This window comes from Pan troglodytes, chromosome 16 (assembly GCF_028858775.2).
Source record: "Pan troglodytes isolate AG18354 chromosome 16, NHGRI_mPanTro3-v2.0_pri, whole genome shotgun sequence".
NCBI lineage: Eukaryota > Metazoa > Chordata > Mammalia > Primates > Hominidae > Pan > Pan troglodytes.
The window spans coordinates 42,277,886-42,303,212 of record NC_072414.2 but is presented as its reverse complement, the minus strand read 5'-3'; the positions used below and the strand labels follow the sequence as shown (position 1 = coordinate 42,303,212).

The 25,327-nt window shown below is 38.7% G+C and overlaps 1 protein-coding gene across 18 annotated transcripts in view; it reads left to right on the top strand.

Moving 5' to 3' along the window:
• GABPB1 (GA binding protein transcription factor subunit beta 1) overlaps positions 1-25,327 on the top strand; it is an 80,211-nt gene that overhangs the window by 46,495 nt on the left and 8,389 nt on the right. For 6 of the 18 annotated variants that reach the window (XM_510397.8, XM_016928210.4, XM_009429104.5 and 3 more), the window contains 6 exons: positions 4,615-4,782; positions 7,864-8,058; positions 9,618-9,765; positions 10,084-10,197; positions 21,324-21,509; positions 24,813-24,928. In XM_510397.8, the coding sequence (XP_510397.2) occupies positions 4,615-4,782; positions 7,864-8,058; positions 9,618-9,765; positions 10,084-10,197; positions 21,324-21,509; positions 24,813-24,928 (927 nt within the window). The remainder of the gene's footprint in view (positions 1-4,614; positions 4,783-7,863; positions 8,059-9,617; positions 9,766-10,083; positions 10,198-21,323; positions 21,510-24,812; positions 24,929-25,327) is intronic. The other 12 variants (XM_001168421.7, XM_054666936.2, XM_063794147.1 and 9 more) reach the window with 3 other exon arrangements.

Genomic DNA, 25,327 nt, shown 5'->3' with positions numbered 1-25,327 from the left:
AAAGAGATTATCAACCTGAAAAACTAAGTGAAGGCAAGAACCCAGAGAAATTTTACCCTAAAGAACATTAGGTGAACTCACACTTGTCTGGTGGTTTTTCTACCTCACTGGCTTGGGGTACTAAAGCCAAAGACCTGAGGGTGTTCATGGAGAGAAGTCTGATAGGAGATCTTATCTCATAATTCTGGAATCCCAAAGAGCTGCACCTTCAGTGTAGGGATAAAGCAGGAATACCCTGTCCCTCCTCCTGTCTGCTCCTGCCCTTGCCCCTGTTGCCGTGATGCTGCAAAGATAATAAGCTGAATGTGAACCAAGACATCAAATGGAGAGAGGAAAACAATCTGATGGTGAGAATTTGGAATCACAAGGCATCCTTTTTACACACTTGCAGCCTGAACTCATAAATACTTGTGTAGTCTAAAAAACTGTAAACTGAGAAATGAATTTGAAGTGATCTTTGGACTAGGGATTACCCCAGGCTCTTGACAGAAGCAAATGAATATCCGCTCTGGAGGAACCTGCCTTCATCCCAGGCTTCATATCCACAAATGAAATTCAAAGGAAAGTGAGCAGTCAGAAATAACTAAACACATGAACACATGCCAATTTGGACAGTAACCTGCTAAAACAACTGTCAACAGAAGCAGACCTATAAGGACTTGAGATAAAATTTTAGTAACAGATTAGAAACAGCTAAAGAGAAAATTAGTAAACTGAAAGGTATGAAAAAAAAAATGATCCAGACTATGTCACAGATAAAAATAGATAGAAAATGTAAAAGAGATGTTAGAAATCATGAAGGATCATGTGAGAAAGTCTAACATCTGATCATAGATCCACAAAAAGAGCAAAAATAGGGATGAAATAATTCAAAGAGGTAATTGCTGAGAATTTTCCAGAACTGATGAAAGATGGCAGCCCACAGATTTGAGTAGCCTAACAAATCTCCAGCAAGATCAATTTAAAAACTAATCTATATCTAGATATATCATAGTGATGCTGTAGTACCTCAAGACAAAAAGATCTTTTTTTTTTTTTTTTTGAGATGGAGTCTCGCACTGTTGCCTGGGCTGGAGTGCAATGGTTCAGTCTCGGCTCACTGCAACCTCCGCCTGCCGGGTTCAAGTGATTCTCCTGCCTCAGCCTCCCAAGTAGCTGAGATTACAGGCACCCACCACCAAGCGCAGCTAATGTTTTGTATTTTTAGTAGAGATGGGGTTTCAATATGTTGGCCAGCCGGTCTTGAACTCCTGACCCCGTGATCAGCCCGCCTCGGCCTCCCAAAAACAGAAAGATCTTAAGAAGGATTAGTATCCATAATACATAAGGAATTCCCATGGGTTAGCAATAAAAAGACAAGGCAATAGAAGACTGACTGGATATGGTGCTTTACCAAGGAGAAAGTTTGATCAATAAACATGAAAAGATACTCAACTACATTAAAATTGGGGCAAATGCAAAGTAAAATCATGAAATACTATTATATATCCACCAGATTAGCAAAAACAGTTGAGCAGTACCAAGGCTTGGTGAGGAGATGGTGGGAACTCTCAAATATTTTTGGTGGAAGTATGGAATTGGTATAATCGTTATGGAAGACAGTTTGGCAGCACATAGTAAATTTGGAGATGTGCATAGTATATGATGTAGCAGTTGGGCTTCTAAGACTATTCCCGAGAGAAGACTTGTTCATGTGCCTGAAACATATACAAGACTACTGTATTTAGCAGCAACATTATTCATAATAACACAAAAACTGGAAACAATCTAAATGTTCATCAGTAGATTGGTTAAATTAATTGTGGTTTACTCATTCAATGGAATATTATAGAACACAGAAAATTAGTAAGCTATACTTACAGTTATTAACATGGTGAATCTCATGAATACAGTGTCAAGCAAAAGAAGGCAAGTCACAGAGAAATACATGCAGTATAATTCTGTTTAAATAAAACTCAAAACAGGCAAAACCAAAGTATATTTTTTAGGGATAAGTGATACAAAGAAAACTAAGTAATGCTTGTCACAAAATTCAAAATATTAGTTACCTCTGGGGCTGGGGGAGGGGCTTGTGATTAGGGAGTGGCATGTGGGAAGATTTTTTTTTTTTTTTTTTTGAGACAGAGTTTCGCTCTGTTGCCCAGGCTAGAGTGCAGTGGCATGATCTTGGCTCACTGAAGCCTCTGCCTCCCGGGTTCAAGTGATTCTCCTGCCTCAGGCACCGAAGTAGCTGGGATAACAGGCGCCCACCCTCACACCCAGCTAATTTTTTATTTTTAGTAGATGAGGTTTCACCATGTTGGCCAGGCTGGTCTCGAACTCCTGACCTCAGGCAATCCACCTGCCTTGGCCACCCAAAGTGTTGGGATTACAGGCGTGAGCCACTGCGCCTGGCCAGATTTTAAATTACTGGCAGTGTTTTATTTCTAGACTATGGTGTTGATTCACAGGTGTTTGCCTTAAACTACGTATATTGGCTGAGCACAGTGGCTTATGCTTGTAATCCCAGCACTTTGGGAGACTGAGGTGGCAGATTATTTGAGGCCAGAAGTTCAAGACCAGCATGGGCAACATAGACCCCATCTCAAACAAAAAGAAAAAAATTAGTCAGGCATGGTGGCTCAGCCTGTAGTCCTAGCTACTCTGGAGGCTGAGATGGGAGGATTGCTTGAGCCTAGGAGTTAGAGGTTACAGTGAGCTACGATAGCTCCACTGCATTCTAGCCTGGGCGACAGAGCAAGAAGCTGACTCTAAAAAAATGAATTTAAAAAAAACCCCAAAAAGCTACAAAAACTACATGGCCAGGTGTGGTGGCTCATATCCATAATCCCAGCACTTTGGGAGGCTGAGGGAGGAGGATCGCTTGAGCTCAGAAGTTTGAAGGTACAGTGAGCTGTGATCACCCCATTGGACTCCAGCCTGAGTGACAGAGTGAGACCCTGTCTCAGAAAAAACCAAAAAACCCTGCATATATGTATATATATTTTGTGTCAATAACCAAGAAGGGAAAGTCTCAGAAGACAAAAATAAAAAAGTAGATCCTAATGTCAAACTGAGCAAAGCTCCTGGTTGCTAAATGGGCTGTTGAGATATTTTCATTAAATACTGAAATTTAAGAGTATAGAAAAGGCTAGTTAAAGAAAAATTGACAAAGCATGGAGAAAGAAAGGATTGTTTAAGGATCTTCTTTGATCTGCTGGGATGACCTTCTCTTAAAAATGAAAGGTTTAGCTGGGTTTGTTGGTGTGTGCCTGTAGTCCCAGCTACTCTGGAGGCTGAGGTGGACAGATTGCTTGAGCCCAGCAGTTCAAAGCTGTAGTGTGTGATAATTGTACCTATGAATATCCATTGCACCCCAGCCTGGGCTACACAGTGAGGCCCTGTCTCTAATTAAACAAACAACAATTAAACAAACAAACAAACAAAATATATATCTATCTCTCTATCTATAGATAGAGAGATAGAGAGATAGGACTAAGGACCTTTGTACATATATCTCACTTAATCTCTTCATAACATAGTAAACTGTTTATATGTGTAAATTTCCTTAGTCCAAATATCTTAGTTCTTTGGAATATCAAGTGATGTGGTAATCAGAGGGTTGTAGGGATTTTCTGTGCCTTTAATTGCATGTGATAGAACTTAATCTTCCTTCCCTCACATTTTAGTACTCCCTCTGTGTATTGTGGATGTCAATTTAATGACTAGACCACATGGAACCAATTTCAGGAGAATTGGGCTCTGTTTTGGTTTTGTCCTGATTCAACTTTGGCAAGTGCACCTAAGATTTTTCCTTTGAAAAAAATCCCTTTAAAAAGATCACTGAGATGTTTCAATACGTGAATTTTTTAAGACCTACAAAACAATTTTGATCCACTTAAAGTAAAAATGTACACTGTTACATTTATTTGAGATGAATTTTACAGATGAAGTTAACTTAGCAAGTTTTGTGTGATTGGTATGAGGAATACATTCTAATACACAGAAAAATTTCTCAAACTCTATCTCTGATTTCTTTTTTTTTTTTTTTTTCTTTAGACCAAAATCTCGCTGTGTCGCCCAGGCTGGAGTGCAGTGGCGTGATCTCGTCTCACTGCAACCTCTGCCTCCTGGGTTCAAGCGATTCTCCTGCCTTAGCCTCCTGAGTAGCTGGGATTACAGGCACATGCCACCACGCCTGGCTAATTTCTGTATTTTTAGTAGAGATGGGGTTTCACCATGTTGGCCAGGGTGATCTTGAATTCCTGACCTCAAGTGATCCACCCGCCTTGGCTTCCCAAAGTGCTGGGATTACAGGCGTGAGCCACCACGTTCGGCCTCTATATCTTAATTTCTAATGAAATTAATTTTGTTCAGGCAGTTTATCTGATAAAAAATAATGAAGAAAGAAAGTTTGAATTAAAGGAAATACTGGATTTTCTTCTTCATTGAGAGTGTTTGGGAATTCTTCAAGATGTCTATGAAGAGGATGTGATAAGCATGAATCTAGGCATTTCTTTTGAGTTTTGAGTTGCTATGTAAACAGATAATGTAAAGAAAATCTGTTTACTATGTAAACAGAAGTGTAGTAACAATAATGTAAATGTGGATTTTTTTTTTTTTTCTGTGGTACAGCTGGGAACTTCTCCACTTCATCTAGCAGCACAGTATGGTCATTATTCCACCACAGAGGTACTGCTGCGAGCTGGTGTGAGCAGAGATGCCAGAACCAAAGTGGACCGAACACCATTACATATGGCAGCTTCTGAGGGCCATGCCAGCATAGTAGAGGTTTTACTTAAGGTATGTGTTCTCTTTTTGCACTTTGCTTTTAAAAGACTTTACGGTTTTATAAGAAGGAGAGGGAACTAGTTTTTGTTAAATGCCTACTTAGTATTTTATCTATAGTATTTCATTTTTTGTGTGTATAAGCCCATTAAATGAAAATTGTCTTATAGCTTTCATTTCATGAGGGACAAAACTTCATTTAGGTATATTCTTAGTTAAGTCAGCTAATTGATTTCTTGGATCTATCTTATGATGAGGGACTACAGCGTTTTTTCTTTTTCTTTTTTTTTTTCTTTTGAGACAGAATCTCTGTCACCCAGGCTGCAGTGCAGTGGCACGATCTCAGCTCACTGCAATCTCCACCTCCTGGGTTCAAGTGATTCTCCTGCCTCAGCCTCCCGAGTAGCTGGGACTACAGGCGCCCACGACCATGCCCAGCTAATTTTTGTATTTTTAGTAGAGATGGGGTTTCACCATATTGGCTTGACTGGTCTCGAACTCCTGACCTTGTGATCCGCCTGCCTTGGCCTCCCAAAGTGCTGGGATTACAGGCCCGAGCCACCACGCCCGGCTTACAGCTTTGTCTTATAGTCAGAATGGTCATGGAAGGGAACATTAGGCTTGAATGATTAACAAACATATTAGCAAATAATATAAGTGAGGATTTTTCTATAATCATCTAAATGCCAAAGAGTGATGTAGAAAATTCTGAACCGTAGAGTGATAGATGTTCTACTTGATCCTTCTTATCATGGCCTCTAGATCAGCCTATCAAAAAGAAATACAATGGAAGCCATAAATGCAAATCACATATACTGTAATTCTAAATATTCCAGTAGCTACATTTAAAAAGTAATTCTAATTTTATATTTTATTTAACCCAATATATACAAAGATTATCATTTCAACATGAAATCAGTATAAAAATTATTATTATTATTATTATTTTTTTTCTGAGATGGAGTCTAGCTTTGTTGCCCAGGCTGGAGTGCAGTGGTACGATCTTGGCTCATACCAACCTCCGCCTCCCGTGTTCAAGCAATTCTCCTGCTTCAGTCTCCTAAGTAGCTGGGATTACAGGTGCCCGCCAACCCGCCTGGCTAATTTTTCTATTTTTCTTAGAGATGGAGTTTCACCATGTTGGTCAGGCTAACCATGTTGGTCAGTTTCACCATGTTGGTCTCTAACTCCTGACCTCAAGTGATCTGCCAGCCTTGGCCTCCCAAAGTGCTAGGATTATAGGGGTGAGCCACCATGCTTGATCCAGTACAAAAATTATTAGTGAGATGTATTACATTCTATTTTTTTGGTATAAATCTTTCAATTTCAATGTGTATTTTATTTTATTTTTTTTTTTGAGACAGAGTTTCGCTCTTGTTGCCCAGGCTGGAGTGCAATGGTGTGATTTCAGCTCACCACAACCTCCGCCTCCCAGGTTCAAGTGATTCCCCTGCCTCAGCCTCCCGAGTAGCTGGGATTACAGGCGTGCACCACCAGGCCTGGCTAATTTTTTATATTGTTAGTAGAGACGGAGTTGCTCCATGGTGGTCAGGCTGGTCTTGAGCTCCTGACCTCAGGTGATCTTCCTGCCTTGGCCTCCCAAAGTGCTGAGATTATAGGCATGAGCCATTGCACCTGGCCTCAGTGTGTATTTATACATACAGCACATCTCTACTCTGGCTAGCAGCATTTCAAATGCTCAAAAGCTACATGTGTCTGTTGGCTATCATATTGGACAATATATCTCTAGATAGCTTACTTTTAGTTCTTTATGTTGCACTGGTTTTCTTTTTATAATTTTTTTATTTTTATTTTTAATTTTTCTGGGTTGTAGTGATTTTGAAAGCAAAAGATTTTATTTTGTAGAAATGAGGAACCAAGGGACCAGCTGCCATACAAACTTTAAAGGAGCTTTTAGAGGAATGCTCATAGTTTCCTTCATTTCTTATGCCATTCTAGCTCTTTGTGCCCATAGCTGGGTGACTCAAAAAATAATTGCCTAATTTCTAAGAAATTAGAAGGAAAACCAGCATGAGAGAAAAATGATTAAGTGACAGATTAAGTGGTGATTGCTGGGATATGTGTGTGTGTGTGTATATATATATAATATATATATTATATATAATTTTATATGTTATATATATTATATATAATTTTATATAATATATATTATTATATAATTTTATATAATATATATTATTATATAATTTTATATAATATATATTATTATATAATTTTATATAATATATATTCTATATAATTTTATATATAATATATGTATATAATATATAATAATATATATATTTATAAAATATATACATAAATATATATATTTTTTCTTTTTCTTTTTCTTTTTCTTTTTTCTGAGATGGACTCTCACTCTGTCACCCAGGTTGGAGTGCAGTGGTGCAATCTTGGCTCATTGCAACCTTCACCTCCCAGGCTCGAGCTATCCCCCCAACTCAGCCTCCTGAGTAGCTGGGACCACAGGTGTGTGCCACCACACCCAGCTAATTTTTTTTTTTTTTTTTTTTTTGAGACAGAGTCTCGCTCTGTTGCCCAGGCTGGAGTGCAGTGGCGTGATCTTGGCTCATTGCAACCTCTGCTTCCCGGGTTCCAGTGATTCTCCTGCCTCAGTCTCCCATGTAGCTGGGATTACAGGTGTGTGCCACCATGCCTGGCTAATTTTTGTATTTTTAGTAGAGATGGCGTTTCACCATGTTGGCCAGGCTGGTCTCGAACTCCTAACCTCAAGTGATCCGCCTGCCTTGGGCTCCCAAAGTGCTGGGATTACAGGTGTGAGCCACCATGTCCGGCCCTTAATTTTTTGTATTGTAGAGATGGGGTTTTGCCATATTGCCCAGGCTAGTTTCAAACCCCTGAGCTCAGCTGATCCAACCGCCTCGGCCTCCCAAAGTGCTGGGATTACAGGCGTGAGCCACTGCACCTGGCCTGGAACATCTATTTAACATATACATATAAATAATTGACTACATTATTTGTTCTTGCTTTAAAGCACAGAACTAATAATTTCATATCAGGAATTTTTTATGTGATATTTCATATTTTAGTAATCTCTTTGAAATATTTTTGTAGCATGGTGCTGATGTCAATGCAAAGGACATGTTAAAGATGACAGCTCTCCATTGGGCCACAGAACACAATCATCAAGAGGTGGTGGAACTTTTAATCAAATATGGTGCTGATGTACACACGCAAAGTAAATTTTGTAAAACTGCATTTGATATTTCAATAGACAATGGAAATGAAGATTTAGCAGAGATATTACAGGTAACTTTTGGCTTTTAATTTAAGAAAATAAAGAAAAAGAAGCCTTATCAGTAGAGGGATCTCTTATATTGTGCATGATTTAAACTATTGTTTGTAGCCTTTCATTTTGGACTTAGTTATTTTGGATAGGCCTTTTTCTCTTTCACTTCCTCTTTGTTTATTACTATTCATTTTCTTGATTATAAGGCCAGTCTCTTCATTAACATTAGATAAGGTGATTACTTTCTGTTTTTTAAGTTTCTGAATTTCCCTTTAGACCTTTTTTTTTTTTTTTTTTTTTTTTTTTTTGAGCCAGAGTCTTGATCTGTCCCCCAGGCTGGAGTGTAGTGGCACGATCTTGGCTCACTGCAACTTCTGCCCCCTGGGTTCAAGCAATTCTCCTGCCCCAGCCTCTCAAATAGCTGGGACTACAGGTGCATGCTGCCATGCCTGGCTAATTTTTTGTGTTTTAAGTAGAGATGGTGTTTCATCATGTTGCCCAGGCTGGTGTTGAACTCTTGAGCTCAGGCGATCTGCCTGCCTCGGCCTCCCAAAGTGCTGGGATTACAGGCGTGAGCCACTGCGCCTGGCCCTAGACATTTTATTCTATTATTTTTGTTGCATTTTGATACTATATGGTTTTTCCAAGTCTACTATAAATGACTTTATAAAAATTAAAAAACATATTAGCAACCATAATATCGTTCCTTGAGTGAGTGATGCAGTTTGATTTGTTTCTTTTATCTTTCAGCATCCTCAAAAATATCTGTTGTTTTTGGCTTTTGGGAAGGTTTTTCTAGTAACCAACATTACTTCTCTTATTTTCAGCCAGATGACATAATATAAATTATCTTCTTTAATTACTGCCTCTTCTTGCCTGTTTGTTCCCAATCCCAGCAGTAGAACTCTTCTTTTCTGAGACTATCTGACTCCTTTGAGCTTCCACTAGTTACTTAAAAGATGTTTTATGTTCAGGAAAATGAATTCTACCATGCCTCTTTTCATTCCTTTTACTCCTAAGAGTGCAGTTTGGGGGTTGGAGTTGAAGATGGGGAACAATTAATTGAGAAGGACATGCTTTATATATGTGGTATTATGTATTGCCAAACGTAGAAGAAATAATTAAATTCCTATAGCTACAGGGCAGAAATATTTTTTGTTTGTTTTGTTTTTGTTTTTGTTTTTTGAGATGGGGGTCTCACTATGTTGCCCATGCTGGTCTTGAACTCCTGGGCTTAAGCACTCCTTCTGCCTCAGCCCCCTGAATAGCTGGGATTACAGGCACCTGCCACCTCAGCCAGCTTAATGTCCAGTTGTTCTGTGTTCTATTAAAAACCTTTTAGATACTCATTTCTCCTCTCCCAGGATTTTGTTGCTTTACCTAAGAGGGGGACTTGGGATATAAATATATACCCATGATGTGCCCCTACACTGTCAGTGGACCTTAGACAAATATTTCCACTTGTACTATGTGATTCTTCTTAGAGAATATTCCTTTATATGTGTTTGTATTATATGGAGAATTTGTGCTATATGTTCTGGTTATAATTCTGAAAACACTGTGGTCATTTTTTCCCTAGATTGCTATGCAGAACCAAATCAACACAAACCCAGAGAGTCCTGACACTGTGACAATACATGCTGCAACACCACAGTTTATCATTGGACCTGGAGGGGTGGTGAACCTAACAGGTCTGGTATCTTCAGAAAATTCATCCAAGGCAACAGGTATTGAGATGCATATAGGATAGGCTTTGGGATTTTATGCTTTAGTAGGTATTCATCCTTGTAAGAAAGGACGGTTGGAGAATGAGGGTAAGATTCTATCAGCCACCTTGGTTTTCTTTGGTATAACTGGCAAAAAGATTTTTATGAGACAAAACAATTTGAAGAAAGGTGATATTACAAAATTTACTGCAGTATTACCTTTCAAAAGCTAATGCTATCCAAGCTTTGTTTAAGAGTCAGTAAGATAAATAGAATATCAGAAATATGCATTGGATTAAGCTCCTTAGAAATTGAAATCTATTTTCTTTTTTCTTACAGATGAAACGGGTGTATCTGCTGTTCAGTTTGGAAACTCTTCTACATCAGTATTAGCTACATTAGCTGCCTTAGCTGAAGCATCTGCTCCATTGTCCAATTCTTCAGAAACTCCAGGTTAGAAAAACAAGTCTAATGTGTACATTAAAATTGCAGATTCAGGCTGGGTGCTGTGGCTCACACCTGTAATCCTAGCACTTTGGGAGGGCGAGGCGGGTGGATTGCCTGAGCTCAGGAGTTTGAGACCAGCCTGGGCAACATAGTGAAACTCTGTTTCTACTAAAAATACAGAAAATTAGCCAGGCGTGGTGGCACATGGCCTGTAATCCCAGCTACTCAGGAGGCTGAGGCAGGAGGATTGCTTGAACCCGGGAGGTGAAGGCTGCAGTGAGCTGAGTTTGCACCACTGCACTCCAGCCTGGGTGACAGAGCAAGACTCTGTCTCAAAAAAAAAAAAAAAAACAAAAAAAAAACAGTTGCAGATTCAAATATTTACAAAGGCCAGGAAGACAATAAAAGGCTAAAGTGGGCAGGATTGAGATCACACCCGACTGAAGAATGGGGCAAGGGCAGGGAGGCATCTGTGACTCAACTCTAGCTGATTATAGTCATCAGTCCAGTATTCCCAAATCCTGTTTTTTAATAGGAAGCTGTGAATCTGGATTTTAAAAGAACATTAAATCTTGGTAACTAATTGAAAAACAAAACTTGTGTGGCTCACAGAAAAAAATGTCCCTGTCTCTAATTTGGCTCTTGATTTACTAGTTTGTGACTTTTTGTTTAAACAACTCACTTTGACTGGGCATGGTAGCTCACACCTGTAATCCTAACACTTTGAGAGGCCAAGATAGGTGGATTGCTTGAGCCCAGAACCCTGGGCAACATGGTGAAACCCTATCTCTACCAAAAAATATAAAAATTAGTCAGGTGTGGTGGTCCACTCCTGTGGTCCCAGCTGCTCAGGAGGCTGAGGTCAGAGGATCGCTTGAACCTGGGAGGCAGAGGTTGCCGTGAGCCAAGATCATGCCACTGCATTCCAGCCTAGGCGACTGAATGAGACCCTGCCTCAAAAAAAAACCCAAAACCAAAAAACGCTTTTTTCATAAATTTTAATTTTTAGCAGCTCTACTAGAGTGTTATAAAATCTTAATGACTGATAGAACTAGGAAATAGTATACAGAAACCACTGTTAAAGGGTTACCTGGCTGGGTGTGGTGGCTTGCTCCTGTAAGCCCAGCACTTTGGGAGGCTGAGGCGGGTGGATCACCTGAGGTCAGGAGTTCGAGACCAGCCTGACCAATATGGAGAAATCCCGTCTCTGCTAAAAATACAAAATTAGCCGGGCGTAGTGGCCCATGCTTGTAATCACAGCTACTCGGGAGGCTGAGGCAGGAGAATGGCTTGAACCCAGGAGGTGGAGGTTGCGGTGAGCCGAGATCACGCCATTGCACTCCAGCCTGGGCAACAAGAGCAAAACTCTATCTCAAAAAGAAATGAAAGGGTTACCTGTTGTTAAATGATGACAAACAGTATTCATGAACATTTGGTTTATACAAGATTTACCTTTATACTTAACCAAAATACTTCTTGATGTAATTATTATGTCGGTAAAATTTAATTAGGAAATTTTTTAAATTCCAAGAAAATGTTTTTCTGTAGCTTAAGCCATTATATTTGGTTCAGTGCTTATAAAAGCAAAGAATAATTTGTCATTCATTTTTTAAATTAGTGTTTTTTCAAAATTTGATCAATAATAACAACATTTCATCAAATGCTTACTCTCTCTGCTAGGCACTGTGATAAATATTTTACTTATAATCTCATTTATTCCTCACCAGAAAGCTTTAGGGTGGATATTACTGTAATATTCTTGACTTGGAGGAGTTGGGGGAATGCTACCTTTTTCTTTTCTCTTTTTTTTTTTTCTTTTCTCTTTCTTTTTTTTTTTTTGACATGGAGTCTCATTTTGTCACCCAGGCTGGAGTACAGTGGTACAGTTTTGGCTCACTGCAGCCTCCACCTCCCAGGTTCAAGCAGTTCTCCTGCCTCAGCCTCCCCAGTAGCTGGGATTACAGGCGTGCACCACCACACCCAGCTATTTTTTGTATTTTTAGTAGGGACGGGGTTTCACCATGTTGGCCAGGCTGGTCTCGAACTCCTCACCTCAGTGATCTGCCTTCCTCGGCCTCCCAAGGTGCTAGGATTACAGGCATGAGCCACTGTGCCCAGCCTCTTTTTGAAAATAACATTTATCCATTCTTTAGCTTCTGTAGCATTATAATCTAAGTTTGAATCCAAGCCTTTATATTTGGGAGTCTTAAGATTTGTATGAATCACTTTTGGCCATTTGCAGTTATATGCATCATCATACTAACATGCTGCTTTTATAACCTATGCCTGGATCTATTTAATACTTATGTAATTGCAGAAGCATAGCAAAGAAAACTGATTTCATTGGTGGTTTCTATTTGGTTAAACTTGTAAATTTCTTTTCTTTAATTAAATAACTTACCTCTGGCTGGGTGTGGTGGCTCATGCCTATAATTCTAGTACTTTGGGAGGCCAAGGGTGGCAGATCACTTGAGTTCAGAAGTTCAAAACCAGCCTGGACAACGTGGCAAAATCCTGTCTCTGGGCATGGTGGCAGGTGCCTGTGTTCACAGCTACTTGGGAGGCTGAGGTGGGAGGATCACTTGAGCCTTGGAAGCAGAGGTAGCAGTGAGCTGTGATCGCGCCACTATACTCCAGCGTGGGTGACAGACCAAGACCTTGTCTCAAAAACAAAAAAACAAAAACGAAAACAAAAACACATATATCTGAAAGTAAAACGGCTTTTCTTCTAAGTCAGCTGGAAATTTTGACATTTAAATGTGTGACTCCATGAAATGGCCACACCAATTTCTCTAACTTCTCTTAACCTTTGAAAATGTTTTGGTCTAGTCTGAGAGAATTAGTAATTTCAGTTAGTTTTTATTGCATGTGACTTAAAATCTTCTATGAGCACAATAATTTTTCATTTCAATATGACATCACAGTGGAATCTTTTTTTGGAGACAGGGTCTCACTCTGTCACCCCAGGCTGGAGTGCAGTGACGTGATCTTGGCTCACTGAAGCCCGGAGGCTTCCGCCTCCTGGGTTCAAGCGATTCTCCTGCCTCAGCCTCCTGAGTAGCTGGGATTACAGGCACACGCCACCACTCTCAGCCAATTTTTGTATTTTTAGTAGAGATGGGGTTTCGCCATGTTGGCCAGGCTGGCCTCGAACTTCTGATCTGTCCACCTCGGCCTCTCAGAGTGCTGAGGTTACAGGTGTGAGCCACTGCACCCGGCCCATAGTGGAATCTTTTTGAAGATATTTTAAAAGCTTACTTAAAAAGAAGTGCCGGGAGCGCAGGCTCACTCCTGTAATACCAGCACTTTGGGAGGCTGAGGTGGGCAGGTTATGAGGTCAGGAGTTCAAGACCAGCCTGGCCAACATGTTTCTGAAACCCCGTCTCTACTAAAAACACAAAAATTAGCTGGGTGTGGTGGTGTGCCCCTGTAATCCCAGCTACTGGGGAGGCTGAGGCAGGAGAATGGCTTGAACCTGGGAGGCAGAGGTTGCAGTGAGCCAAGATTGTGCCACTGCACCCCAGCCTGGGTGACAGAGCAAGACTCCATCTCAAAAAAAAAAAAAGAAGTAATGGGTGGGCTCAGTGGCTCACACCTGTAATCTCAGCACTTTGGGAGGCCGAGGTGGGTGGATCACTTGGGGTCAGGAGTTCAAGACAAGCCTGGCCAACATGGTGAAACTCCATCTCTACTAAAAATACAAACATTAGCCGGATGTGGTGGCGTGTGCCTGTAATCCCAGCTACTCGGGAGGCTGAGACAGGAGAATCGCTTGAACCTCAGAGGTGGAGGTTGCAGTGAGCCAAGATTGTGCCACTGTGCTCCAGCCTGGGCAACACAGGGAGACTCTGTCTCAAAAAAAAAAAAAAAAAAAAAAAAAAAGAATTAAGTTAAAGTTTAAGTATGTTACCACCAGAGTAAACAACTTAAAGCTCAATTTGCACATACTCAGGCAAAGCTAAATCTACCACAGATTATTTCTCTGATTTCTGGCTGTCCAGTTTCTTTAAAATCTATCGTCAGACTCATCCTGATTCTCGAAATGTTTATATATATCTTTTCAAGGGCTTGTTAGAATCTGGAAAATACATTAGTGGGACCTCCATTTTATATATAATGAAACAGGTTGAATTGGAGGTTGTGGAGGTTGAATAATTTTATCAAAGGGCATATGGCTATTAAGTAGAGAAAGGGGGATTTGGTCAGTCTGACTGATTCCCAAGGTATGTGTCTGTGACCTCTATAATGTACCATCTCTCCTATGCAGTTTATTCACATGATCTGTGGGCTCTTTTAGAACGTTTATAATTTGGTTTGAGATATTTGAAATACACAATATTGAATTATTTGTGTAATTTTCATTTTATCTTATTTTAAGCAAGAGCGTCGCTATTACTTTTGGGATGTATCTGTTTCTATAGCTTTTTCTAGTAATAGGTAGTCTGTTGAAATAAGTGTTCTGCTACTTTCTTGACCTTTTTAAATGATGTTGACCAAAACATAGTGTAAGCTCCATCAGTACACTCATTGTTCCTGCTCATATTCTTTTCTTTTACTAGCTAAGTGGTATAATAAACATTTTTCCTGGTTACAAAACAGCCAGAATGTAGCAGCAGATGGACTATATTTTAAATGGAAACTAGCTGGTTGGCATGGTCCTATATATAAAGAGAAGGCAATTGTGATAGTCCAGGGTACCATGCCATTTCACTCCGGAATTATGGCTTTAAATAGCACCTTCATGTCTAATGGAATTGACTTTCCATTAGAAAATGGAAATGATGTTAGTACCATTTTTGACATATACCACACATTTTAATGGTAGTCCTATGAGAACCTTACAATGTCTATTATAATATTTTCATTGAGAAATCAAATGATACCTCTGTCTTTTCTTGATGTTATAAGCAAATATAACAGCAGGTTGTCAGTGCTTGATGATTAAAATAGCTCATTGAATTACTATTATTGTTCACTGGAAAGAGATTACTTTTAGCTGGAGTTGGGGGTGGGTGTGGTGGAGGGGAATGTGTTGAGTTGTGCCCTAAAGAATGGGTAAGATTTAGATTTTTTGGAACTCATTCCAACTTATACCATTTTGTGTGATTTTCATTTTGAAAGTCATTCCAAAATGAATAGACAAAAAAGTGAAAGCTTTTTTTTTTTTGGGAATTGCAGATATGTATTTTCTTATGAGGAAAACTACCACCATGTAGTACATTATTTATTAGTATAAAGAAGCAATCACATTTTCCTGTCTTTCTTCTAAGGCTTACAGGCCACTCTAGTGGCATGGAATCTTCCTAGAGGAAGAAACATTTAAACTGAAAATTAAAGTAGGCATTAGTAGGGAAAAGTTTGGGGAAGAACATTTTAGCAAGAGGGACATGTGAAGCTTTTGAGGCAGGAAAGAGCTTGACTTTTTAGGGGACCCAGAGGCCAGTGCATCTAAACCCAGTAAGTGGAAGAGTCACTCAAGGTGGTTGAAGGTGAGATTATATAGGACTTTAAAAATGATCACTTTGGCAGGTTTAGAAGAATGCTTTGGAAGGGAGTTTTGTTTGGAATCTAATGCAGTCAACCAGGGAAGAGTTATCATAATGATAGCATGAATGAAGATTTGACAGAGACAGTAATTGAATAGATTCAAGGGTTATTTGGGATATAGAATTAGAAGCTGTGATTGGTTAAGATGTAGGCCTTACATCTGTAGTGTAGTTATCTGGCCCTTTAAAAATATTTTTTCATACGTCTCTTATTTTGTAGCTCTAGCCTGTAGTCCTATAGCAACTTTCCTTTGCTTAGCTTTATTCTTCCTTGTGGTACAACTGTATAATACCTTGATTAAATACACATCAGTGACCACCCTTCTTTTTTGTCTTTAGAGCAACTTCTGGTAATTACTAATAAAGTGGTTTTTCCAAAGGTGTAATGCATCTGGTGGCTTTAAAAGTTCCCTCTTTTCTTATGTGTCAAAACAGGGGTTAAAAAAAGAAAAACAATAAAAATAAAAAAGTTCCTTCTTTTTCTCCCTAAAAGTGAAATTTGAACCAGGTCTGTTTTGCACATTGTTTTTTGGTCTATATCAAAAATAGGGTGATACAACTCAATTGGCTTTAAGGGGTATGCATGGGGCCTCATGAGGTTGTTTTGTTTTGTTTTTGCTTTTTTGTTTTTAATTTCAGGTTAAACTGCCACCATAATACCTTCGAAAAGTTTATTTTTTCTTCAATGAATGTAGTTTCTATTTTATTTTATTTATTTATTTTTGAGGTGGAGTCTTGCTCTGTTGCCCAGGCTGGAGTGCAGTGGCGTGATCTCGGCTCACTGCAAGCTCCGCCTCCTCCCAGGTTCACACCATTCTCCTGCCTCAGCCTCCTGAGTAGCTGGGACTATAGGCACGTGCCACCACGCCCAGCTAATTTTTGTATTTTTAGTAGAGACGGGGTTTCACCATCTTGGCCAGGATGGTCTCGATCTCTTGACCTTGTGATCCACCTGCCTTGGCCTCCTGAAGTGCTGAGATTACAGGCATGAGCACTGCTCCCGGCCCATAGTTTCTATTTTATTATTTAGATGTTTCTATGTAGAATTTTCAATCTTTTAGGACATTTCAAAGACAGTTTTCTTCCCTTATTTCATTTGTATGGCATCTGAATTCAGAATTCTTATTGAACAAGAGATCTCAGATGTCGTCAAAGGTGCTGCAGATTATCTAGGTTTTCTTTAAATATTGCAACTTGACTTTTGAATCAGATCAATGTATATTTATGTTATAGTTATTTTTTATCCAGGGAGCTTTATGTTTTGGAATATAAATCTATTTTTTAAAATCAATAATCTTTTAAGAGTTTTTAGGCTTTCTCTTTTACTCTTACGTGTTTCAACATTTTACTGTTAGATTGTTCTTAAGGCTTCTGGGGGGCACTTTGTCTTACGTAATTTGTTTCCTTTTAATTTTTTCTTAAATATCTTACCGTAGCACAACTTAAAAAGAAAGCTTTTTAGATGAAAGGCAAGAACTCTATTATTTTAATAACAGTCATTGCAAATAGTGCAAAGATGAAAGTTCTTGAATTGTGCCTTGTGTGTGATCTTAGAAATTTCTTACATATGATTATGCTTTAAAATATTTACTATCTGTAGTTAGCATTCAATTCAAGTGAATATTTCTTTTTCATATGGATAGTTTTTTGAAAAAATCAAAGCAATACTTAATGCGTTTGAAAATCCTAGTAGTAGCTCTGTTGAATATATTACTATTTTATGTCCTACATTTCATTTTGTAATTATCTTCCTGAAATTTTCTTAAGTGCTTGGTGATAAAACCTAATTATAGTTTAAGGTAAACAAAAATTACAAGAGAGCTCAAAACAAAGGTTGTTTGCATTTTGAGTGTTCTGTGGTTTGTATTGTGATCCTTGATTACTAAGTAACACAGTAACAGAGTTGAAGCCAGGCCTGTTGAGTACATCTTGAAAACTAGTTTCCTAGTATTTTTCCTGCCTTAAAAAAAAAAGCAGTTCCTGTATTTATGGCCTTTCTGTCTTAGTAAATCCTGTGATCACTGATATCCATGATGCCATACTGTGAGTTGATAGAAACTCAGCATGTTTCAGAGCAACTGTGTATATGGATGGTAGCTTGATTTTAGTAGAGAGTGGTTTTATTTAATTACACTTTTTGTAAAATTACACTTTTTGTAATTACACTTTTGTAATGTGTAAATACATTAAAAACCATGCCATTTAGAAATAATTTTTAATGTCATTCCTCTTTTTGAACTAGTTATAATTATTTTTTTTTATATGTAGACAGTTTTCAAACCCACAGAAAAATTGGAGGATGAACCTGTATAACTTTCACCTGTATTCACCAGCTGTTAACATCTTGGCATGCCCATATGTTCTCTGACACATGTGTGCATGTACACACACACACACACATATACACACTTTTATTTTGCTAAGTTATATGAAAGTAGGCTGGAGACATCATGATACTTCACCTTTACTTTGGCATGTATCTCTCAAGAATAAGGATGGCCTTCTACATATCCACAGCTCCATTTTATTTTCTAAAAACATCAACATTAATTAAAAAAAATTATCTGACATATGGTCCGTTTTCAAGTTGTCCTCCAAATGTCGTGTATAGTCAGATTTAGTTCAGACATTTCCAGGAAGAACACCAGTGAATTTTTGTAACCTCCCAGTGTATCACGTAAGGAGGCTCATAATATCAGCCCATCCTGATAATGACCACTTGGTAGAATGATGACTGCCGGGTCTTTTCAGGTAGATTTTCCCCTTTGCAACTAATAGTAATCTTTGGTGGGATACTTTGAGAACATTTGAATATCCTGTTTCCCCAAAAGATTTTACCACTGCTTTTAGCACCCACTACCGATCCTTGCTTGAATGAATTATTACATTAGGAGTTACAATGATTTATCTTTTTTTTTTTTTTTTTTGAGATGGAGTCTCACTCTGTCACCCAGGCTGGAGTGCAATGGCGTGATCTCAGCTCACTGCAAGCTCCGCCTCCCGGGTTCACGCCGTTCTCCTGCCTCAGCCTCCCGAGTAGCTGGGACTACAGGCGCCCACCACCGCGCCTGGCTAATTTTTTGTATTTTCAGTAGAGACGGGGGTTTCACTGTGGTCTCGATCTCCTGACCCGCCCGCCTCGGCCTCCCAAAGTGCTGGGATTACAGACATGAGCCACCGCGCCTGGCCGCAATGATTTATCTTAACTTGTCATTTTTAAAATGTTAACTAGATGTCTTTCTATCAGGAATATCTTTCCCATTTCCTCCTTTCTCTCCTTTTTATGAGGTATTATTATAGATATAATTTTTTTTTTTTTTTTTTGGGACAGAGTCTCACTCTGTCACCCAGGCTGGAGTGCAGTGGTGTGATCACTGCTCACTGCAGCCTCAACCTCCCAGGCTCAAGGGATCTTCCCACCCTAGCCTCCCAAGTAGCTGAGACTACAGGTGTAAATCACCAAACCTGGCTGATTTTTAAATTTTTTGTAGACAGTTTTTCACTGTGTTACCCAGGCTGGTCTTGAACTCCTGGGCTCAAGTGATCATCCTGCCTCGGCCTCCTGGAGTGCTGGTATTATAGGCATGAGCCAGATAGAAAGATTTTTTAAAATTCAGGCTGGGCGTGGTGGCTCACGCCTGTAATCCTAGCACTTTGGGAGGCCAAGGCAGGCGGATCACAAGGTCAGGAGTTCAAGACCAGCCTGGCCAATATGGTGAACCCCGTCTCTACTAAAAATACAAAAAAAAAAAAAAAAAAATTACCAGGCGTGGTGGCACACACCTGTATTCCCAGTTACTTGGGAGGCTGAGGCAGAAGAATCGCTTGAACTCGGGAGGCGGATGTTGCAGTGAGCTGAGATCACGCCACTGCTCTCCAACCTGGGTGACAGAGTGAGATTTCATCTCAAAAAAAAAAAAATTCAATGGATAGTAATCCATTACTATCATTCCTTTTGATGCTTTCTTATTGAAGTGAGGTTTAATGTACAGAAATGTTTATAGATTATAAGTGTACAGTTTGAGGAATTATCACAAAGGGTTTACATAGGATAATTGTAAACATTGTGTAAACATTGCTCAGTTCATAAATGGAAGGTAGACAGTACATATTCTTTTGTGTCTGGTTTACATTACTCAGTTTTGTTTTTTATCAGGTTCATCCATGTTTTGCATATAGTCAAATTGCTGTGTTTGACTCTACCATTGTTAATTTATTATCAAAGAATATCTGCGTTGTTTGTAGTTTTTTACTAGTATGAATCAAGCTACCATGTATATTCTTCTACATGTCTTTTGGGATCAGTAGTTGGGTGTAGGATGGCCTGTGAGAAAGGATTTTGGCAGTATTAACTTGTGATTTCTCTACCCAGACAAGGCCACAGGTGCTGCTTGAGCTGCCAGAATCCTCTCTAAGGCTTTTATAAATTATTAAGAGCATATTTGGGGATTTTATTTATGGAAATGTTAACATACACTATTTACTATCACATAGTACCACATCTGTATGCCACTTATTATCAAGGCAAATCCTTGCTCACTTAATCCAAAAAGAGAATACTCTTTATTCTGTATGTCAACTCACACATAAATGTAAATGGAGTATAATCATATTCAAATTCATCTTATGAATTGTGGATTTTTTTTTTTTTTTGAGACAGGGTCTTGTTTTGTTGCCCAGTCTAGAGGGCAGTGGCATGATCTCTTCTCATTGCAACCTCTGCCTCCTGGGTTCAAATAATTCTCCTGCCTCAGCCTCCTGAGTAGCTGGGATTATAGGCATGCACCACCAGTCCCAGCTAATTTTTGTATTTTTAGTAGAGACAGGGTTTTGCCATGTTGGCCAGGCTAGTCCCGAACTCCTGACCTCAAGTGATCCTCCCGCCTCAGCCTCTCAAAGTGCTGGGATTACAGGCCTGAGCCACCAGCACCCGACTGAATTGTGAGGTTTTACGAAACAGATATAACCTTTGTCATGATATTAGATCTAAATTTTGTACCTCATACAACCAAATGAAGAGAAATTGTTTAACCACTCACATGTAAAGATAGTTGGAACTGATGTATTGTAAATTATGAGAGACTTGTAATCAACTGGTTACATAGATATCTCCAACACCTCTGGCGACTGAGTTTTAAAACCATGTACAAGTTTTCCTGGGTAAGAAAGAAGCAGGGGACCAGGTGTGGTGGCTCATGTTTGTAATTCTCAGCACTTTGGGAGGTCAAGGCAGGAGGCTTGCTTGAGGCCAGGAGTTTGAGACCAGCCTGGCAAACATAGCAAGACCCCATCCCTAAAAAAAATAAAACTAGTCAGGTATGGTGGTACATACCTGCAGTCTCAGCTACTTGGGAGGCTGATTCAAGAGGATTACGTGAGTGCAGGAGTTAAGGATGCAGTGAGCCATGATTGTGCCACTACCCTCCAGCCTGGGCATCAGAGTGAGACCCTATCTCTATTTAAAAAAAAAAAAAAGAAAAAAGAAAAGAAAGAAGCATAGAAAGCAAAAGTAGCAGACAAAGCAAAAATAGGTTTCTATTCATACCGTTACATATGTTTGCTGAGTTTTCTTTTTTTTTTTTCCAGTAGTGGCCACGGAGGAAGTAGTTACTGCAGAATCTGTGGATGGTGCCATTCAGCAAGTAGTTAGTTCAGGGGGTCAGCAAGTCATCACAATAGTTACAGATGGAATTCAGCTTGGAAATTTGCACTCTATTCCAACCAGTGGAATTGGTCAGCCCATCATTGTGACCATGCCAGATGGACAACAAGGTTAGTAGTAGACATTTATATAAAGTTTGTATTTTTTTTTAATTTTTACTTTCTTTAAGTCTTCCCTGCAGTCCAAAAAGATTGTGTTTATTTTTAATTCTCAGGAAATTGTGATATGTGTTCCAAAGAATGTATTTTTGCCTTGAGTTATATTTGTATAACCCTTTGCAATAGACTTAATTACCTAATTTTATTTGCTTAGGCTAATTAAAATTCAAATTAGCTTGCTTTCTCTGAGTATATACTGGTGGAAAGAGAAATTGGCCCCAAAGTATTCTGGTTGAAAAATGAGCTTAAATGTCAACACAAGTAATATCCAAAATAAATAATTCAAATCAGCATTGGACAGTAGTTTCCTAGATCATTTAATGCAATTCAATTACCATGTGAGCTTTTAAAAATACCATATAAGAAAAAGCTACTTAAAAAGAAGTTGGAGCCTGGGCAACATAGTGAGACCCCATGTCTAAAAAAAATATTAAAAATTAGCTAGGCATGGTGACATTTGCTGATAGTCCCAGCTACTTGGGAGCCTGGAGTGGGAGAATTGCTAGAGCCCAGGAGGTTGAAGCTGCAGTGAGCCATTATCATGCCACTGCATTCCAGCCTGGGCAACAGAGAGAAACTCTTTCTCAGAAAAAGAAAAAAAAAAAGGTGGACTTAGGACTTGTAGTAGGAATATGGTAGCACATTTTAGCAGCTTTATTGTGAATTCTAATATTTTTCTCCTTTTGGAAACCACAAAGGCTAACAAGATGAAACAAAAGCCTCAGCTACATTTTCAGTGAAACTAAAAGGCTGAGAAAAACCTCAGAATTCCACATTTTTAAGTGCCGCCAAAAGTATCTGAAGCCATTACAGCCAGGGCAAGAGGACTCTCATAGAAATCCACACTGGTGCATCAAGGAAAGAAAAGGGGTTAAGCTCAGCAATAAACATGCTCTCTCAGAAGGATAGGGCCCCAGACTCAGTAGGAAGTGCTGCATGCAGGACTGAGATAGAATAGGGCATGAATACTAAGGCAGAGAGAAGCTGTAGAAAGTGCCTAAGTAAGCATTGCCCTGTACCTTGTCTCCCCCTAAAAGAAGTGTCCACACATAATCTTTGAGAAAATGACTAGGGCTAGTAGTATGGTGGCTCATGCCCATAATCCCAGCACTTTGGAATGCTAAGGTGGGATGATTGCTTGAGGCCAGGAGTTCAAGACCAGTCTTAGCAACACAATGATACTCGTCTCTACAAAAATAAAAATGACGAAATTAGCCAGGTATGATAGTGTCAGCCTGTAGTCCCAGCTACTTGGAAGGCTGAGGCAGGAAGATCGCTTGGACCCAGGAGTTTGAGGCTGCAGTGAACTATGATTGCACCATTGCACTCCAGTGTGGATGACAGAGCGAGACCCTGTCTCCATAAAAATAAAGAAAGAAAGAAAATGAGTAGGATTGTAGAGCGTGTGCCTTTCATGGCCAGTGAAGGGCAGGGCTTGAGGTAGAACTTCGCCTAAACCAGGTTTGGTTTTGAGTGACAGAGGAGGCATGGCATTGAACAGAGACCAGATTTCAAGAAAGGAGTTTGTTGCTGTAGCAGTAGGAGAGGAAACCCTTGACCTCTGAAGCCTGGAGGCCATTCTGTCCCACTCTGCTGAAATCTGCTGAAATCTTCTGCTGATAGCTGGTCTGAAATTTGGATTAGGGTCAGATGCTTTCACAAAGCGTTAAAGAACTAATTCTAATTTTTAGAAAAGAAGAAAACTTTAAAAATATTTTTATCAAGCAGACATAACATTGTTTCCAAAACCCGTATCATTATACAGACTAATGATTTCTCACAGCTCTGAAGGCTAAAAGTGCGAGATCAAGGTGTTGGGCAGGTTTGGTTTCTTCTGAGGCTGCTCTCCTTGGTTTGCAGATGGCCGTCTTGTGGCCTGTCCTCACATGGTCTACCTCAGTATTTGTGTTATCTGTGTCCTAATCTCCTCTTCCTGTAAGGACACCAGTAGTACTGGATTAGGGCCTATCTCATTTTACCTTAATTATCTGTTTAAGGACCCTATCTCCAAATAGAGTCACACTTTGAGGTACTGGGGGTTAGGACTTCAACATGTGAATTTGGGGAGTGGGAGTGCCATTCAGCCCATAACAAATATCAAGTTTTTTTCTGTAATTAGCCAAATGGATTCTAAAGTTTATGTTGATGGGGCAGAGGGAAGAAGAATAAGGAAAACTCTGGAAAAGAATAGCAATGAGAAAGTTCTACCGAATATTAAAAAAAAACTTCTAAAGCCTTCCTGAATTAAAAACATATAGTTTACATGTGAATTATATAGACTTTACAGACAGTCTAATAAACAGATTTAAATTCTCATTTTTTCCTGAGGTAATTTATGTCACGAATAAAAAAGAAGTAAAACCCAAATTCTCAATATTTCTAATGTTTTAAATTACATTGTACTAAATAAATATTAGTTTTACTATTTTTAAATTTTTATTTACATTTATAACTGTCACTAAGAGAGTTTTTCATGTTTTGGCAAAAAATTTTAAAGGCCATAGAACAATTATAATTTTCCCCATCGTGATTATTAAAATGGCTTCGCATGGTTTCAGCTTGCACAGTCATTTTTATGTTCCTGTAGTGCTGTGCAAAGCAAGGACAGCCTCTCTATATAATTGCATTTATATAAAGAGCTACTAAACATTGAGAAAAAGCCCAACAGTACAATACAAAAACAAGCAATGTTTATGAACTATCAGTGCTCATAATGGAATATGCACTTAGTGGATATTATGCAGCTAAATAAACAGAAGCTCTCTATGTAGTGATGTAAGATATTATAAGTATTTGGAGTGAAAAAAGCAGATGCAGAACAATATATCTATTGTATATATGCTACCTTTTATGTAAGAAAGGAAAATGAGAATGTATACTAATTTTTAAACAAATTAATATAAGGATAATACATAATAAATTAATAAAATGATCATCTGTTAGCAGGGGTGGGCATGAGGCCTCTCAAAATATGCTCGTTAAATATTTTGATGTTTTGAGTCATGAATGAATATATTATCTATATAATTAAAAAATATTTGTAGGTACTTTAATAAGTAGATTTCAGTAAAAAAGCAAGAAGGTAATAAAAAAGACAAATAGGGATAGTCTCATAAAAAGCAAATCAATGATTTGGAATTATTGTTTTGGAATGTAGTTATTTTAGATGAGTAGCATCAACAATGTCAAGACTAGTTTTATTTCTAATAAATCTCTCTGAAAATGAAGTAATGCATAATTTTTTTTTCATTTTAGTATTAACAGTACCAGCAACAGACATTGCTGAAGAAACTGTTATAAGTGAAGAACCACCAGCTAAGAGACAATGTATCGAAATAATTGAAAACCGGGTGGAATCTGCAGAAATAGAAGTAAGGAGTCTTTTACCCGGTGTGCTTTGCCGCAGTCATCCAAAATAAATTCAATTTTTTTTGTCTTTTATATTTATTACTGACAGTATTGTTTTGATACAGAATGAAAGTGCGTAGTATTTTCATTTTGTTTATTTTTGCCTTATACATATAGCAAGCCCTCAATAAATAAATATTGAATGAATGAATGAGTGAGTGAAGAATTTGTTTATAACAGTCTGTCATCTTGATAACACTGGAATGTCTTTGGTTCTTCCACTTCATCCTTTATATTTTAAACTTACACACACCATTCTTACACGTCACTAAAGGAAAATACCAGTATATATTGGCTAAAATTTTTTTTTGTTGTTCAAAACTGAAACTCAAATGCCTAATTGGGCTAGGGGTCCTCTTAAA